The sequence below is a fragment of the Loa loa genome (assembly GCF_000183805.2).
Source record: "Loa loa unplaced genomic scaffold supercont3.6, whole genome shotgun sequence".
NCBI classification, from domain to species: domain Eukaryota; kingdom Metazoa; phylum Nematoda; class Chromadorea; order Rhabditida; family Onchocercidae; genus Loa; species Loa loa.
The window spans coordinates 420071-439519 of record NW_018108186.1 but is presented as its reverse complement, the minus strand read 5'-3'; the positions used below and the strand labels follow the sequence as shown (position 1 = coordinate 439519).

General features: G+C 34.4%; 3 protein-coding genes across 3 annotated transcripts in view; 2 read left to right on the top strand and 1 right to left on the bottom strand.

Annotated features, from left to right (window-relative positions):
• The window catches only part of LOAG_16514 (hypothetical protein), a 10577-nt gene extending 1938 nt beyond the window's left edge, over positions 1–8639 (top strand). Inside the window, exons 3-5 of the mRNA XM_020449167.1 lie at positions 389–784; positions 7230–8056; positions 8296–8639. Coding sequence (XP_020307353.1) covers positions 389–784; positions 7230–7337 — 504 coding nt within the window. The 3' untranslated portion in view covers positions 7338–8056; positions 8296–8639. The remainder of the gene's footprint in view (positions 1–388; positions 785–7229; positions 8057–8295) is intronic.
• A 2353-nt stretch (positions 8640–10992) lies between these two features.
• LOAG_05756 (hypothetical protein) lies at positions 10993–13180 on the bottom strand. Its single transcript, XM_003141293.2, has 6 exons — positions 12961–13180; positions 12523–12689; positions 12009–12168; positions 11684–11792; positions 11419–11600; positions 10993–11216 (listed from the first exon to the last, which is right to left on the bottom strand). The coding sequence occupies exons 1-6, from the start codon at positions 13038–13040 to the stop codon at positions 11159–11161; spliced, it is 756 nt and encodes a 251-aa protein (XP_003141341.1). The 5' UTR covers positions 13041–13180; the 3' UTR covers positions 10993–11158.
• Positions 13181–14333: 1153 nt separating this feature from the next.
• LOAG_05755 (hypothetical protein) lies at positions 14334–17579 on the top strand. Its single transcript, XM_020446963.1, has 9 exons — positions 14334–14393; positions 14559–14704; positions 14955–15121; positions 15403–15580; positions 15790–15941; positions 16119–16278; positions 16653–16817; positions 17165–17401; positions 17543–17579. Coding segments are annotated over exons 2-9 (1197 nt in total). The 5' UTR covers positions 14334–14393; positions 14559–14567; the 3' UTR covers positions 17544–17579.
• The last annotated feature ends 1870 nt before the right edge of the window (positions 17580–19449 follow it).

Genomic DNA, 19449 nt, shown 5'->3' with positions numbered 1-19449 from the left:
TAATTTACTCACCGATTGCTCAATTCGTTCCGCAAATTTGTAGTGTTTCTTGTTGTTTAGTTTTGTTACTATGGCTTTTCAAGCGTAAACACAGGGATTTTGTATTTCGCCATTTATAATTTCATTAGTACCCGTGGAAACAGGAATTTAAATATAATAGGTTAACTGATTGTTGCTCGCATAAATTCTTCCGCTAAGCGAGGAATAAATTATTTTCACCTTACCGAACTAATTCTACCCTTTTCTTTTTCTACGGATCTGATATTATGAAGCTGAAGCCTTGGCCTGTAGAGTCTAGTTTAAGAGTTGTCACATAGTTGTCGTTTAGCTAATTCATTACTTCGATAACCCTTCAAGTGAGTTAAAAAAGATTATCTTTTTATTATAGGGTCGATGCACGCGAGAAAACCCAAAATGCAAGTACTTGCATCCGCCACAGCATCTGAAGGATCAGTTATTGATAAATGGTCGGAATAATCTGGCTCTCAAAAATTTGATTTGTACGCAATTGAATCAGAATGCAGCAGCGGCAGCTCCTGCTGCACTTTCAACAATGAATCCATTAGCGCAATTGGTCGTCAGTGGTCAAGCTAGTCCCGCAGCACTCAACGACCAGCTTCTCATCGTGCAGCAACAGCAGCAGCAGGCCGCCGCTGCAGCTGCTGCCCAGGCTGCAACCTTAGTTCCAGCTGCACTTCCTTATCAGTATTATCAGGGTATCACCACCATGTATCCAACACTTGTGCCTGTTGCAAGCAATGATGCTGCAGCTGCTTACCAAGCGGTTAGTATTTATTTATTTATTTCCTCCTCTGATCTTCCTTGAATAATTTTTTTTCTTTTAAAATAGAGTTAACGAAAGTAAATCTGTACATATTGGCATTAATGATGCTTAACAAATGTTATTTTATTTCTATCCTAATGATATTTTTGAATCCTCAAGAACTTCGGTTGAGAACGAATGTCAAAGAAGCTACCACAAGAGTAATTCTTTTGGGAATTTGCAATCTCTGGATATGGCAGAACTTTCTAGGAGCAAGATTTCCAGAACAAATAGGCCCGACACTTGTATGCGCGTTAACTACATACCCAACAGTAAGTAGCAATTTGATAGTAATGATTAGCCTAGTGGCGTTATTGTAGTAATATATGCCCTGATAGTTTTATCTACTCTCTTAAGATATAAGGTTTATAAATGAAATCAAATAACATTCTGTGCTAGATACGAATTGTAGTCTAAGTTTAGATTGCTGGGAGTTGGGTAACACGCGTGCATCCCAACCTTACCTCCGTAAATTACTGAGATAACCAGAATTAATGCGTGCATGCAAGTGTCGGAATGTTTCTCATATTTATCAGTCCTTTCCACTACTCAAAATTCCCGCTCCTTCTCTTACCTCCCCTTCATATCAAGACAAAAGTTGTCATGTCTCAAATCAGAACTGCGGATTTACCGCCTCGCTTTTGTGTACTGTGAGCTCCACCAAAAACTTTGTGTTTTTCTCTCCAAATCTCTTTTTTTTTTGCGTGTCAATTTTTTTACTTTTTCTATTGCTTCTAAGCCCTCTATTATATGTCGCTGCTACTATTTTTTTAATATAGAATCGATCATTATCACTGACTCATCCATTTTCTCGCCATGGAAACGTGTAAATTCCACGTAAAATGGATGCATTTTTTAAGCAAGATGCTTCTATGATATATTCGAAACAAACTGCTTGAAGCATGATTCATTTCATTCATTCATTCATTCAAGTCACTCAATAATAATTATTATTAATAATAATAATTGATGATAATTGACAATAATATACAATAATTAATAATTATTAATAATAGTAGGTAATAGTTAATAATAATGTAACCTGAACCGATTTGCCAGCTACAGCAGCCTTCTCGCATCGTGTGGAATAAGTTCACCCTAGGATTTCTGTTTTAAATGTGCAAAAATATTTGATGACATAACGCCAATAGTACCGCAATAAAAATTCCTCTCTACTGTTTGAATAAAGATGGTAAATTGCCGGAGGGCTAATACACGAATTTTAAGATATCCAAACTACGAGAATGGCAATGATTTGTCTAGCGAAATCATTGATAACATAAGCAAAAACATACATTAGCCCGAACTGTGTTCCGCCTGGGTTGTGTCAACTAAACAGGATTGAGGATGAGGTTAAATTGCGCATTTTAAAAAGGGAAAAATGCAGCACTGGTGGAGTTTATTATTTGTGCTGGAAATTCGGGTAATGCTTGCGCTCGCACTTCATTGATGTTACTCTTTCTGAATTCGCTACTGCTACTTTAATAAATTCAAAACCTGCAACGTCTCTAATCGATCTATATCATGTGTACGGAGAAACGATGAAGCTAGCATAATACATCTATCCGAATCTCAAACCAACCAATCAGACAGATGCAGACCTTTACTGATCATTGACGAAGGCATACAATATCTTCCTTGATAGAGATAGCGATAGTCGATTGAATTTGTTAAGGGAGATATAAGTGAATAATATGCTATTCAGTATTTCCTTTTAGCTAATTGAATTGTTCATCTCGATCGCCTACTACTGCTTGTTGCAGTGGGAAGTGCGTACAAATCCTCCTTCTTCTCCTCTTTGTCCAAGTTAACCTTAACAGTGACGTACGTGAAGTGTGTCTCATCCTCTCACTACTTTTCCCAGTCATTAAGTAAGGGAGACAGTAAAAAGATTAATAATTTATAGGGGAACCAATTAAAAGAAATGAAATATGCACGCCAAACTGTTTTTGATGTGAAAATTTTTTATTTTTTGTGTGGTGGCTTCTTAAATAGATGTGTGAGTGTGCGTGCGTGAGTATGCGTGGAATGTGTACGTGTGTGTATGATTATTGCATGGCTTAATGCGGCTGTTCATCATCCATTGCGAATATTTCCCTTCCAGCAAGTTCAAGCCCAGCTGATGGCGCTTCAAAATCTTGCTGCTATGTCGCAAGCAGCTACGGCTGCTGCTACCACTACTACGTTACCACCACAGTTGACTCCAGCTACCGCAACATTACCACCATCGTTAGCTGCGGCTGCTGCTGCCGCGGCTGCCGCGGCTGCAGCTGGATCGACCGGAACTGTTACTACCGGAGCAACGCTACAGAATAGCCGGAAACGTGCCTTGGAGGAGGAACAAGCTGCTGCTGCTGCGGCTGCCGCTGTTGGGCCATCAACGTCGCAACAATTCGATCAGAATTCCTTTCTCCTTGCTGCTGCTGCTGCGGTACCAATTTTCTGTTTGTTTCTTTCTTACACACACACACACACGCATCGTTTTTTCAGAGTGTCGCCCCAAAGAAATCATACCTCCTCTACGGTTTCCCGGTACCGATGGTACCAATTTTCCACTGAAGTGCATTGGTACCTTCTTTTTAGTTTTCTATTTCCTTTTTGTTTTTACGCCTTAATTTTGTTTGTTTTCGTTGAAATTTAACTTAAATTTCATTTCATTTAAATTTATTTGATGTTTCCAACGTTAATTCTAGAGTTCCTTCCTTGTTTTTTCTCGCCTTCTCACAAGATACTTTGTTACATGTTGTGTGCCTTAAAGCATGAAAAGCTACCAAGGAAGAGAACTTTTTGCTCCGCCACCACCAAACTGCTTCGTTTTTTCAAGCTAACTTTTGTTTTTTTTTAATTTTTCAATTGTTCATAGCCTTTCATCTCCCAGCGCATTACTAACCTTAGTATGAAAAATGCATGTGTGGTTCCAGGCAGGTGCTGTCCCATGTAAACGTCCAGCTGCTGAAAAAGGTGGTGTACCAGTGTATGCAAATGGTGCTACAGCCCAACTTGCTGCTGCGGCTCAGATGCCACAAGCTACCTTCAATCCGTATTTGATTCCCGGTATCGGCTATATGCCAACTGTGTCATGTAAGTGTACTCTTTTTTTTTTTTAACCGTTAGCACTTCAAATTTCCCGAAATCTGGTCACCAGAGTGATCAGAACTGTGCAGTTGTGATGGTAATATGATCGCACACGGGAACGATCGCTCTTTTCATATTGCTGACCATTAATTTATTCCGTTCACTTTCAACATTAGTTTTACTGTTGGTGTTCCGAATGACTTAGCAACATTTGGCAACACTAATGGTATGTCCCACCTTTTTCCGATGCTAGTGGTCAAATCGAATTTGATTACCACAAACTGGGAACAAGTGTTATCCCATTGAGCGGTAACACTTCTGTCACGTATCCCTGATTTTCGTTTCACTGTCGCAAATGGGATGAAAAGCTTATGCTTTTTGGATGCACTGTACTGCACAAAATGGTTTGTCGCTGCTGCACTTTTTTTCTCCCAATTTGTTACTGCCAATAATTAAAATAGTTTGATGATAAATTCTTCCTTTCCTAACAATCATTTCATCCACACTTTTCCCTATGCAACGAAAATATTATTCGTTTCACGATTTGACTTCAAAAAATTTTATCTTTCTCCGAAAGGCAGAGTCACACATCTTATTATGATTTCATTATACTCTAAGGCTTATAATGGAATTTGATAGCTGATGATGTTCTGTCCAGAATGTCTAATATAAACATAAATATCCTTGTGTGATCAGAAAAGAAATTAGTTCTTTGTTATTCGATTATTTATGTCTGCTCACTCATCTCTTCGTTAGTTGGGCCTTTTCAGTGGGTAAAATAAGGGTGATAGATAATTGGAGGAACAGCAGTTAAGTTAAAAAAGTTTATGTCTCTATAGTAATAATGGTATCAGATCATTTTTGACCATTTCTCTTCAAAATTAAGGAAGAAAACTTACGCATGCCGCTATCGCTGCTTCAAGCCAAAATGCTAATATTTTGCTTTACTTTTCAGTTAGTGGCCAGATTCCTCCACGTTTCTAATGGTACTGCAAAAAAAAAAGTTGCACTATCCAATACTACCAAACCACCCTATTACTGTTGCTATTACTATTGTACTATTATTATCATTATTTCTACTATTACTATTACTGTCACAGAAATCAACAACAACAACAACAACAACGACAATACCAACAATCTCTTTCATGTCATATATACGTATCTCTCGTTACACGCGCGGTTTGTGCTGCATTCTGTGATCCTTTTTGATGACGGTGATGTTCAGACGTATTCAGTGTTGTTTTTCTTTTCATTTTTCATTTTGGCTTTTCTAAAATTCATTTTTCTGAATGATTTTTTTTTCACAAATAGTCATTTTTCATTATTTCGATGTTTTTCATTTTGTGTATGTGTATGTAGTTAAGAATTTTTTCTTCACCTTAACAAGCATAGTGGCAGGCGGCTTTTTTCCCTTCCACTTCACATTCCAATTTTTAGGCTATGAATGAAAGAAATTTTTCAGGAATTTGAAATTAATTTTGAGAAGTTTATTTCATACGTTAGTAGTATCAATACACCAACAGCATCAGCTCGCTCAAACTCGTTCCTTATTTTGGGAATAGTGCTTGAAAATCAAAAGTACCTCAAAAAGGTGAAGTAATAATAGAATATATTTGGCCGTAGAAGATGATTTTTTTTAAACCGTCTTTCCTACTCCGATCTTTCCATATGCTTTGTCGCTTTGGGCAATGTGCTTTAACCATAAAATGAGGGTGGACCTTTGTGCCATTTTTTAATTAACAACTTTTAAAAAATATAACTAACTCTAAGTTCAGTTAGCAGCGGTGGCAGTGGCGATTTTGCATAATTTTTTCGGTGCTTTGATTTTTCTTTTCGCCGGTTTCCCTTTTCAGAAGTTCCCACACTGCAGCTTTCGACAATTTTTTGGTCTTTTTTGCATAACAGTTTTAACTGCTAAATATTATGAAAGCTGCTCTGAAATTTTGTACTGCGGCAAAATGCATAAGTAATCGAATGCTTATTGCATTTGCAGCCTTAGATTTCTTCGAATTTATTTAAAAGTTTTTTTGGCTGTTTAGAAATAATATATAATTAATAGATGTATGCTAGTTTAGAGTAAAGCTAGTGATTAGATTAACTGGAAGACTACATGCTTAGGATTAAGCAAGGTATGCGGTATAAAGATTTAGGTTTTGAGAGTGGTTTAAAGCACATTATTATCAGGAAAGAGAGGGTGCTGCTGAAATGCAAAATTTCTCTCCAGAGGGGAAGAAAGAGAGAGAGAGAGAGAGAGAGAGACCTGGCAGGAATCGAAGAAAAATACCGTCCAAAACTTGCTTGCTGTTTCAATACGAAAAAATTTTGATATTTTGTTATGTTGTCAAGGTATGTTGGAAATTTGATTCCAAGAAAAATGTGAGAAACCATTCAATCGAGTATTTTTTTTGCCGACACTGTACTATCAAGTTATTTCGAAGCAATCTCCACTCTAAAATTTGATTTTGGAATGGTAATATAGCAATTTGTTTATGAGAGATTATTATTTCGAATCTATCAAGAAGTATCAGGAGTTCAAATCACATGCCTGTATGATATGATAATGATATTAACAGCTTGTATCAAATAGCTGTACTAAACGTCATAGTAATTGCAGTTTTTAGTTATGATACCAGTTCACTGAATAGCTGGCTAATCTGCTTCTGAAATTTTACCAGTAATGCTGCTTGCCTTGCTTTAGCCCGTTTTGGCAGTTAGGAGATGAAGTAATTAATTAATGATGACAATAAAACGGGAAATGATTGCAAAGCATCTCTGGGAAATTTGGTAATCCACACAATAGAAGTCAAGAAAAGAATTGACAGAATCAGGTTGAGATGTTCAGTATTTCTAATTAGCATCCGTTCTTTCCAGCTTTTTTTTAAAAATGATTTTCTTACATGGTAGTCATTTTCACGTGCATCTTTTGTGTTCTTTGATAACCCTATCATATTTGCTACAGGTTTTTATACTAGATATATGTAGTTTTATTTGGCTGGATATGGAGCGGTAAATTACTTCTTCCGTTTTTTGGCCTTGTCTTCGCAATCTGTTCAGCTTGAACTATTTTCATGGGACTTTGGGTGAGAAGTTCTAGGCAAGGGAAGTTGAAATATTGCCTAGTCCATGACAACGCTTTTTCATTTCTACAGCCGCTTTGAAGTGTATCTATTGCTGTACAATACACATAATTCATAGACCAGATTTTTTTCCTATGCTGGATCAATTGCTATATTGGGAGTTTAAAAATGCTGAAATGGATTCTGAAGAATGCAAGGACCATGGAAAAGTGAAGATTCCAGGGTAGTTATTATAAAACATCGGTTTTCAGACCTTGCGTATGGTCGCGACCGTTAAAGTGGTTTTGGTACCAGAGGAAGTTCGACCAGTTGGAGAAAATAAGTTTGTTGAAGGCTTGTTTGGTATGCATTTGTGCTGAAATGATGCTCACTCTTGATTTTTATCGTACGGTTTTTAAACACTGTAAATTCCTGTGGCATTTAGTAGATGTTTGGAGATCTATAAGAATTTGTTACCTCAGAATAGAGTTGTGCGTTAGGTTTCACACAAAACTTGATTATCCGTCTTCGTTGCGACTAACACAAATCACCAATGAGGGTACTGACAACTGCGCAACCTGAAGTTTTGAAACATCCGTTGTGTGTTTCCAGGGATGACAACTGGACGAATCTCTTGTGCACACTACGGTGTTCCAATGAACATTGTCATCCACCAGAAATTTTTTTTGTTACTATTGGTTGTGCGGGCTTTTCTGTTAGTTGTTTAGAAAAGGAATAACTGTTGTTGAACTTGCTTCCACTGAAGTATACTTTTCTATTTCTATCATTGAAGTATACTTTTCTATGCCGCAATTGCATATTGCATGAATTTGTTTGAAGGCAATTAAATCGGTGGAAATAAATTAAAGTTGGATTGGTAATTAACTTTTTCTTTCCAGAACCTCTTTTAGAATGTTTCGAATTTTTCGTGAAGAAAATCTTGGGACTTGTTACCTTTTAATCGTCCCCTGGATATCGTTGCAAGGGAGGAACAATTTACAACTTCAGCAGAAATTCTGAACAAAAAGATTGGAGGCCAAGGCGAATTTGACAAGAAATGGAATCCAAAATTTTATCCTTTTTTGTTCACGCAGTTTTGGTAGGCTGTCAATCCATAAAAAAGGGGATTTAGCATTTGTTTCTTCATCTTATATTTTAATAGATTCTTTTTGCTTACATTTTCTTTGAAATTTGGAACAAATTTGAAACGGTCCTAGTACATGGATATGTTTTACTGCAATAATAAAAGATTCAAATTTGTAACTTTGCTGCTTTGTGAATCTGAGTGTCATATGTCGATGTATCCGGAATCAGCAGTAATCATTTTTCATTTTACAGAATGAAATAACATTGTGTTGGTAATACGACATGGAAAATATCTTCAGCATTGGGAAAAAATGACAAAGGATGGATGATACAATGTGAATCTGATAATGTTTGTGGCATACTGAATATTGTGATCGGAGGAAGAAAGTTGTCATGTTGTTTGGAATGGTAGTTGAGCTGGACGAAGCAAGGCGGAAGTTATTGAGCACGAATCCAAAAAATGAATCAACGATATCTCATAAACTCATTCCCTGCAGCTTGCGTCACTGCACGCAAGGTTTTATCTTAATTTCGTTGCTTATCTCAGTGGTTTTTATGATATGTATACTGCAAAAATAAAGAAAATTGAATCGATTACGACATTCTATTTAAAAAGCAAAGTTGAATCAGCCAAGACAGATAGCAGTATTACCATCGGTGATCAATAACAGATGCATTTTCTATGTTTTTATTTATTGTTTGTAAATTCGAAAACAGACTTCAATAATATAGCATTAATTGGAAAATGAGATGACAAAATTTGAGTTCTTAATTACATCTAATGAAGTGGATATGGGTCTTTTTATATAGAAGCTTTTTATATGTATGCTTCTCAACCCTCAAACTACTGAAAATCTTAATTTTCTCCATCTATGATTATGATTCTCAAAGTACAAAAACTTATCTACTTACCCATGAGGTTGTTAGTTATTGTTCCTTCTCGATTATTTTTGCAAGAGTAGCAAATGGTCAGATCTGGAGACAACAACAAAAGTTCGACTCCTCTCTGTTCCATCTTTTGTTGATTTCATTGTTACATAATCAGACATAAAACTTCGCAAGTAATTCTTTCATTATCTTAGATCTGATTATTTTTGGAAGTCTGGTGAAGAGATGATTTCTACTCAGTCGCGGCTTTTAATGTTAATGCAATCAATCGCTCACGTGAATAATTCTACCCAACTTTATCTTTCTGCTAATTATTTCTCACCGATGATACGCTGTTAACAACATTCCAGAAAAGTGCTTGACACATATACTGCTTTGCGTCCAGTTATAATCCAAAACTTCATAACTGAACTGCAAGATCCATGCCGAATTTGATATTTCTTGAAAGTTGAGAAAAAAATTTCATGAAATTTCTACGGAAATCATCTTTCATTTAAGTCTTTTATGAGTTTCTACAGATAAAAATGAATGATTGGTATCCATAAAGTCGTTCTTTTTGGCTTTTTGACATCATGCAGTGATGCATTTCTATCAAATCCATGTTTTCCAAATGAATACTTCAGTTTCCATAGATTCTCGGTCTCGTAACAGTTTGAAAGCAAAATTACCGCAATGCAAAAATATAGTATTACCGTATTCTACACAAACGAAAATTTACTTCACTACATTACAGATTTATCATGTATTTTGTAATATGCATAGAAAACTTATTGCATTTCATTTCCCCCTGCATTCGTCTGTTACAAACTAAAAACCTATAGTAGACGTATTCCAGAGAGAAGCGATAAATGCTTTAATATGCGGGAAAATAGCCGTCAACTCAACCCCCAATAAATATTGAATCAGTACAATTTCAAACGAAATTCTCAAAAACCTTCCTAAAAAAAAAAACTAAAATCAACAATGAAAAAATACATGATGCCATGAAAGAGAAAAATGAATCATGAATGGATTTGGAGAATTTGTATTTATGTTAGATCAATATGCTAATTGCTATGCGCTGTTAAAGGCGTTAATTATTGAACCATATGCATATAGCCTTCACACATTAGGATAATATTCTTTGTTTTTTATTGCTATCTGTGGATTTATCTCGTGATAATTTTTTGGATTCTATCTTTACACGTTAATTTTCGATTATATGACGTTAATATTGCTTTTATCTAGCTGGCTTAATTACCCAAGTTTGAGGTTGAAGTAAAGTGAAAATTGCAACTTTGTTGCAATTAATTCCGTAGCAAATTAGCTGGGAATGCAAAATGTTGAAAAACTTCTCTGCAGTGACTCAATGTGTGTCCTGAATTGGATACAAAGTGAAACGAAATAACAACCATGATTATTCAAAATTTATTCAAATATGAAATTAAGAAAACCAAAATAAAATTCGAGTATGTGCCTAAAGCTAATAGATGTAGCTAATAGAGAAATAAAAATTAACGATCTAAAGAATACAAAAATTTTTCATAAATTAACATTTTCTCCTTCAAAAAAATATGACTAAATGAGAGAACAAGCAATAACATATATCGTAACTGAACAAAAAAAGTTATATCAGCTTAAGACCGTTTGCAAAGCAAGGCTATGAATGAAACATTAAAACACCAACTTTTTAGAAAATTTTTTGTCCAAATTATTTCTAAACGTCAAGAATTTACTGCTGCAAAGTTTTCCGTAGTTTAATATTTCAATGTCTAAGTGTACTTAATTCAAGCTGAGATGATTCTTAGCGTTTCACGAATTATGTGGCTAAATTTCCAGCATAAGAATTAAAGCACTCGATTTCCTAAATTATATTAAAAAATTAAAAATTTGTCAACAAAAATTTTCATCACTCACTATTTTCACTGTTAGACATAATTTGAATTCCTGGATTATCTCAGTTTTTAAAATGACTAATTTAATGCGGTTTATACTTGACGTGCATGGCTCTACCACTTAATAGGTAACTAAGAATTCAGAAATGGAGTTTCGTAAACTACCCATTACCAAAGAATTCGACAAAGCTGTTCATTTATGAAACAGACCAGACGAATTTAAATCATATACTGATATCTCGCCGTGAAATCTGTAGATGAAATGTTTGAAAATCTTATATCTGAATTGACAATAAAATCTCAAAGTTAAACCCTAAATTTCAAGCATTTGACTAATATATAACCGTTGAATATTAACCTTCATCCACTTCCGCAACAAATTCTGGCTCCACAGAAAGTGTATCCATAATCCTGAAACCATTCTAATTCTTGGTCTAAAATTTTTATCAGTGGTATACTGCTCCAATTATCTCAAGATAAGCATAAAGAAATAAAAGACTTCCTTCTAGTGTCATGAAAAAGAAGCCTTTTATTGCTGAAACTTTATTGCATGCCATTATTTCAGATCTAAATGTGTATGAATGACTTTGAACATCACTAATAAAAGTATAACCTCTGTCTGCCCCAGAGGCGAATATACATGGAAGCACCTGAAACAGCGCTCAATCCAAGAGTCATTGGTAACAGAATTCTCCGACAGGCATTAACACCAACTTTCCACCGAAATATATAACTGAGCCAAGTGTTAGTTTTCCTTAGTTTTGGTATTGCGTTATCATCTCCTTGAAGTATAGCCTAGGATATAATAACAGTACTTCAGAGAATTCACTGTTACCTAAAAATTCAGAAATAATCGAAAGAAGTATAGAAATACTTACTGCAGCTGCTGTCAAATAGGGTGAGGAAAGCATTGGAAAACAGATTCCACTTAACAATGCAGTTAGTATATTGCCCAGAACTAAACACGTGTTGCAAAGATCACCGTGACTAAAATTTAAATTTATTAGAAATCGGAAAAAATCAAAATGGAGTGATAAAACACAAGTCCTTCTGTACTTCTGGTTGCCTTTTACTACCAAATAAGCACAATTCATTTAAATTCTTCTCTGTAGCAAAATCGTACCAGTTTAACTCTGCTCTTTGCCTACAAACTTCTAAAGAAACAGTATTTTCCCACATAATTAATTTAAGTTCAATTTTCACCTGTACAAATATCTAGAAACAGTATTTTCATTAACGCCAAAATAAAAAAGGGCAGAGCTGTAGAGAGCAATCAACCAAGTTAATTTTGGACATTTCCGCAAACTTTCAGCGTATGAATAATTTGCATTCCCAAGGAAAGTATGGGAATTGACACGAATCCCTGAAATGCATGTTGTATACTAAATTACCAGCAAACCACTCCGGTTTCTTCAGTGCATCAGACTGTCATAGGGTGGTCAAATAAACATGAATGCTATACCAATATCAAAAAGCTGATTCGAGAATTACACTAGCGAGCGAATCAAAATAGTTAAAAAACCAATGCACTTGATCTTTTAAGTACAGTTATTTTCGGAATTATATAGTACAATATCTTGTGCCAATTCTAAAACAGTGCAGAAGTTTTTATCTACAAAGATTAACAGACCAAAGTATAAAGCAGTATCCACCAAAAGTCATGTAAGCCATATTGCATAGCTGTATTTCAGATGCTACTGTTAAGTCAAAGACTTACCGATTACAATACCAGCGGTACCGCAAGCTATGAATGTGGCATGTGCTGGCCAAAACACAGCCTTTTTTTCCATATCAATTGGCCATGCTTTGAAAATTTTTCGCAAATAATTTGCATCACCCGAAAACGATGAAATTACAGGCGAAGTAAGAAATAATGACGTTGTACTGAAAATGATTTGCCCGAAATACAGATGAGTGAACTAGTTAGATCTTCAGTTTCCTTTTCACATAAAATACGTGAAACTATTTCATAGCTGTATCCATGATATAGAACTATTCTCCGAAGTGCTCCATCTAATTTCACACTTTGCACACTATAATCTATTTATAAGAAAAAAGAGAAAAAATGCGACATCAATACAAAAAACTGACATGGTTATTTACATCAAACATCCACATCTACTAGCATGCAGTGAAGGAATGGTAGAAATATTACCTGACGTCAGATCCCGCAGACGGTACTTTACTATTCAACAAAGAGTGTTTCCACAAATCGACTGGGTTTGACGTGCTCATCGTGAAAGTTTGCTCACGTAAAAAGTTTGCAACTCCAAGAAGTTAGTGAGATCTATCAAATAATATCATCCGTCTCGCTACTGAGAACAACTTCCGTCCTCAAAGCAGTATTTGAAACAATCCTGCCACCAATTACGGAAATATGTTGAAAATATTTCGTTCTTTTAGTTCTTCTGGTATTTGGTGATCACTATTTTCGATTTCTGCTGTATCACAGCGGTTTGTTTACTTTACGAGTTGATGCTCTGGAGATGCTTTAGAATAATTGAGCAGGTTATTTCATATAAACTCTGATTTTGATGTCACGCCCAATCTTACTTGACAAATGATCGACATAGAAGTAATAGCCAAGCAAATATGATTTGGTGTGACACTAAAATGGAAAGTTGTATGAAAGTACTTTCAAGTACAACTCTAACGAGCCAGTTTGATAATATGTCAAGTGTCGCGGCAATAATGTCCTAAAATAATAAAGCCATATTTATGGTAACTTTCAAGTGCAACTTTAAAAATATATTTGGATTATTTGCTAAATATTGACGACAATAAATATCACAAAGTCGTATGGTATTTATCACAAAGTAACGAAATCGTACAATTATGTTACGATCAATGAATGGCCTTTTGATATGCTATTCATTTTAACATTTCATATATCCAAGCCATAAAGGAATTTTATTAGAATGAGCAATTTATAAAATTTTGTAAATCATTACAGGTACTGGAAGCACACTTGCTTATTTTTTTGTTAATGATTTTTTATTTTCACCGCGTTGTCATATAGTTCACTGTAACTAATTTAGACATGGTAGCTGATAGTAGATTTAGACAACATTCACATCGTGTCAGTTAAAGAATGATACGTTATGAACGTTTATGTCGTCGAAATTCTAAATTGCTTATCTTTTGTTCCTTACTCTTCAGTTTTGTTTAATTTGTACAGTTATCTGTATTTAGATTTCTACGATTTCTGCTATGCTGCACTCAGATGACGTTATTCATATTTGGGCGCAAATACGTTCCCATTTTAAATAGAATATATGGATTTATTTGCTACAAGAGTATTTTGACCAGTGTTTGGTGTTTGAGGGTAAAAGGATGCATTGGTGTTGCTTTCTGTTCTGGTGCGCATATCGTTTTACGTTAGCACTTTTGGCCCATTTCAATTGGTTTACGTCTATATATGTAAATTGTGTCTACTTTGTATTGTGGAAAAGTTATGATTTATTATGGTTCTGGATGCATCTAATTCTTTGTATATGCTTTAAACCATTGCGAACTAAGAATTATTTGATTATTTGGTGCAATCTGATCCGTAAACGAATTACTGTTTATTCCAATAATACATATAAGGTGGGATTTTAGATTTCGGATTGAAATTTTCCAAAAAATTCATACCAATAACTGATATATTTTTCACAGTTTTAAAACACCTATTTTTCCAAAAATTCCCAAAATTTCAAATTGAATGATACATCCAGTCACGAATATTTTGTGTAACCAATAAGATTATTTCAGGAAGTTTATATGCTTGAGTATGGAAAGCCGCAAAAATCAAAGAGAAAACAAAAACCTAATGGAATTATTGAAACAGAGACATCCGATGAAGAACAAAAAGGGCAGAACTCAAATGATGATGATCAAGACATCGATGCTTTGGAAATGTTGGTTTCTGTAATGCTTTAACCTTTCGAATACTGTTTCGGGAAAGAATCTATTGCGCTTTACCATTCAGTTATCTTAATCGAAGATTTAAAAATTCAGACTTTTCCATCGTATTGTACCACTACTCCGGAAATGCGATTTAAAACTAATCAGTGGAATGATTTAATAACATAATAAAATGGATTAAAAATGTATGGATGTATTTTAATTTATAAAGACGGTGAAATTGATTTAAATAAAAAGTTTTAGTGAACGAGTGGAACCGAGAGAATTAAGTTCTCGAAATCTAAAAATTAACAGTGTAAAGAATCTGGCCGAAATAATGCGAGAAGAAGAACATGAATGCATGAAACAGATATTTCTGTGTGAAGCGACAGCATCATCTGCCAACATGTTGAGACAGTGTGATTATAATGGTCATTCATTCTTTTTCTTTTTGTTTTATTTAGATCTAATTCATCAGTTTAGATATGGTTACAATTGACACAGCCGGTTGTACTTTAAGCATATTTCTTTCCATGACTCTTATAAAATCAATAGCATGCCCATTACCCATTACCTCCTCCTCTTTCCACATTCTTTCCTCTAAAAATGTTAATTGTTGGGCACGTTTATTTTAAAAGATGTTATGAACATGAATTTCAAGTTTTTCGACAAATTAATCGGTTATTCATAACTAACATTTTAAATCATGTAGAAGCACCCGTACCACCGCCCCGTCCTAAAAAGAAGGCAGCAAAATCACGAAACGGACAAAATCGGGAAGCAGATTCGCATATATGCATATGTGGACGCTGGAATCGATTTTGTATTTTTGATACGATCTTAAAACCTTTGAAAAATTTCAAACAGTGCAGATATTGTGCTCCCTGTAGGTAAGACTTTTCACTATTTAATTTTACAGCACAAGAATTTTAATATTTTTCTTTCGCTCCCAATATTTCCTGTATTTTCCGTCCTACTTTTTGATTCTTAATTTTTTCTGAGTTTTTTCATATGCTTCATTATTTTGGCGCCAAATTTTGCGTGCATATGAGAGAATTCAAATGGCTCTTCATTCATACTGTGTCAGGATTATTTTTAGAACAGAACGACGTTCCTTAGGTGATGCCATGGAAATGGAAAGTGATGGGGCAGGTAAAGGGTCCGGCTCAGGAAGTCAGGTAGGATTGACTGGTCGAATACGTCGATATCTGCCACTTTTTCATGGCGAGTGCGACTCATCAATTGTAGAAGGTAACTTCAATTTTATGTAAATCTGCTGTTATTCCGCCTTCACTAACTTTTTTTATATAATTCCGGACTTCTGAATCCTGTCGAAATAGACCAGCTACTGAAATTTGTTGATATCCTGGTGATTTGTCTTTTTCCACACATTGTCTTGATTTCCATGATGATATGTTTTTGTATCAGATGGAATAGATGTCCTCACTCCCGATTTCACAAATAAAAGAGATCTTACTGGTGCGAAAGAAATTCTCTTGCGTCAGAAACGTGATCGGAGAGTGCTGAAGAAACGACTACAAGCTCGAAAACGAGCTGAGTTAGCTATCATTGCAAAATACGAAGCGAGGTAAGAATTTTTTTATACTCTTTTGTTCTTCATTATATTGTATTTCCGCGATTTTAAATTTCACAGGTAACCACCTCTACTTTAACCACCCCATTTCCTCTACTTTCGTGATATGTTTCTACTCCAAATGGAATAAATAGCATTTATTTGCAACTTTCATTTACGTTTACTTTACAAATAAAAGAGATCTTATTATTACGTATTAACCATCTTCATTTCCTGCTTCCGCTGATTTCTGTGCTCAAGTTATTGTATGTTTTTGCTGATTATACGTTGGCGAAATAAACGAGTCATATCTCCTGCACAACTTTTTTTTTGTTGCATATAATTACTAGCAGAAAACACATCTTAATTGTATATTATTACATTTTCAGGCAAAAAACGATTTCCAGTGCAGTTGAACTTCTGTTGCAAATCTTACAAATGATGACTTCGTTTGCGATTCTTGTTGGTAACATTCGTAAAACATTTATTCCTGCGCATTTCAATTGGCTTAAATATGGTCGTAATGATAGTGTGGAGCTAATGATGTTGTGGAGGTCACTTATATCGATGAATATTGATTTTCTAGAAATAAAGTTTTCTTTTTCGAAAATTTAAATCTTTTCTATCCAAAAACATATGAAGTCAAGTTGTGACAGCTGACGGATGACGTGAAGAATATACTGAGGAAATAGTTTGGAATTTTATGCTTTTTTCAGAGTGCGTGTCTCCTATTTGATAAGTAGATCTGTCATCAGAAGAAATGATACCTTGAATGATTATGCATTTTTAAGATTAATAATTCTCAAAAATTTCATCCCTTGAATTTTTGCATATTTCAAGTAAAGATATTGAGTGGAGTTTTTATTCGTTCTGCTTTTTTAAAATATATTTTATATTTCAGATGTACAGTATTTCTTGATGTGCTTCTGTTTTGGACTAGTGTTATTTGGGCTTATTGTTTGCAATGGCATTTATGTTGTCGACTTGGTTTGTTGAAATTTTGGATATGGCTGTTGATTTTGGGGCTAATTGGAGGTCTGTTTGTATTGTATCCGATGTTCTACGTTCAAGATAATCTGGATATAAGCTGGTGTCAGTTTAAACCGAATAGTACACTTGCGCAGTATCAACCAAATTGGTAATTTAATTCATTGCTGTTTTCATCACTCAAAATTTTTAGCTTTGAAAATTTCTGCGGCAACTTTATTTTTTTGCACATCGGAATGTCTTGCATTTCGTCAATTAGTTGATTTTTGTCCTATTTCTAAATTATTTTCAGAATAAAACCTCCTCCTAAATTATTTATGTGAAATACTGGAACCATTTAATGATATCATACTTGAATATGTCAGTGTACTTCCACTTGATATATTGTTAGAAATTTTATATCCAGGCAATGTAGCATTAATAAGTTGCACTTAGTCTGTACAAGTTATATATTCGTTTAACAACTGTTTAAGAGGATAAAAAAAATTAATGAGGTCCAGTTTTCTCGGCTTCTGATTTTTAATATATTTACATTCATCACTTATTTTACTTTTGATTCAGATCTTGTGTACTGAGTGCTTTTGTAGTTTATTCTTTGATCAGCGGGTATTTAATTGTTAGGTATGTTTGAAAGCATTCTCTCCTATTTTTTCGAACTTGGAATTTCGAGAAAGATTTGAAATTTTAAATAGATTAAATTTCTGTTTTATAGTTGTATTAATGCTTCACGCTTTATACCAAACGTAACGAAAGTAATACACTTTTTTCTTCACGACTGCAATAATATCATGACTGTAATGTCGCATGAAAGATTCGAGTTACGAGGAACTTACTGCATATGCTATTGTTTCGGGAATATTCTGATGTGGGGATGCTCAGGTTTATTTATAGTTTCTCTGGGCACATTTTTATCGCAGTACTGGGAAGAATATTTCACTAGTGCAGGTATAGTGCCACTATAAATATGCTAGGGTGTCAAATTCCATTTATTCTTGATAAACAAATTACTTATCGGTTCTTTTCCTTAACTGATAGCTTCTTCGTGAAGCCGTGTAATACTGATGTCTTTTTAACTGAATTGAGAAGTAATGGATTCATGCAAATTAAGGTGATTAAAAAAGATCGAAGACCAACCCAACGCGAAAGCACGCGAGAATTGTTTAAAAGATATTACAGTTAATTCTACTTGAAATTTCACCTATTTCTCACTTATATATTTATATGGGTGAAAAAATCGACACTTGCAAAATTTATTTCAAACATTAAAGAAATAAGTATCATAGTTTAGTATTCCCACTGCAACCGAAAATTTATTGTCCAGATGTGTAAAATCCATATCTTTCAAAATTGTATTCGTATCCTCCATTAATCGGCCAGAATTATTATTGGGAATACGCTGTTGGCATTAAACAAAGGAAATTAAAACTAACACGAAATGCCATCTGTTGCAAAAATACAAGATGATTTAGACTTTTATACATACCTTTATTTCTTCCTCCTACATTTGATCCTTTATCAATAAACCGATACTCACTTGTTAATGTTTCTGCAACAACAAATTAACGAGTTAAAATACATCTGATTTTTATTTAAAATTATAGATCATAAACCATAAAAAATGTTAGATCATAAAATTTCGGTCCTGTTGTAGTGTAAATAATACAGTGATCATGTTGTTTTATTCTATTTCCTGTCGGCGAAGTTGAAAAAATGTTATAATTGTTTTAATTATAATTTAAAACATTTCTCAGATAAATGATTAGTTACATAAAATCAAAAAATAAATATTTCGATATCCAAAATGATGAATCATTCATCCAAATCCAACCCTTCCAATTTTAATTGCAATGTTTAAATATTACAGACAAAACTCATTATTGTAGACTTTTTCCAATCTGTTAATCAATTTTATATGCAATTGTCGGAATGTTGTAAAGAACTTATATGCAAATGTTGAAATTTTATAAAGAACCTCTAGTCTGGTAGTTAAACCAATTTGTCTGCGATGTTAAACCATTCCCATTATAAAAGGAGAGCTAGGATCAATCATCCGGACGAGCAGTTACAAAAAAGCTTGAGTAGTCACTCAATCCGACAACTCTCACAGTTTCGCAATCCCACAGATCGCTAAGTTACTCAATCGGAGAGCTTGCACAAGTACTCAAGGNGACAATACAGTACAGTTAGGCAATCAACCAT

Excerpts from the sequence above, each read along its gene's own strand:
- LOAG_05756 (XM_003141293.2), bottom strand. The coding sequence starts at position 13,040 with ATGAGCACGTCAAACCCAGTCGATTTGTGGAAACACTCTTTGTTGAAT. Across the intron at positions 12,169-12,522 it reads TACCGCTGGTATTGTAATCG|GGATTCGTGTCAATTCCCAT; the intron begins GTAAGTCTTTGA and ends CATGCATTTCAG. Across the intron at positions 11,217-11,418 it reads CGCCTCTGGGGCAGACAGAG|GATTATGGATACACTTTCTG; the intron begins GTTATACTTTTA and ends GAATGGTTTCAG.
- LOAG_05755 (XM_020446963.1), top strand. The coding sequence starts at position 14,568 with ATGCTTGAGTATGGAAAGCCGCAAAAATCAAAGAGAAAACAAAAACCT. Across the intron at positions 15,122-15,402 it reads GAGACAGTGTGATTATAATG|AAGCACCCGTACCACCGCCC; the intron begins GTCATTCATTCT and ends TAAATCATGTAG. Across the intron at positions 16,279-16,652 it reads ATTGCAAAATACGAAGCGAG|GCAAAAAACGATTTCCAGTG; the intron begins GTAAGAATTTTT and ends TTACATTTTCAG.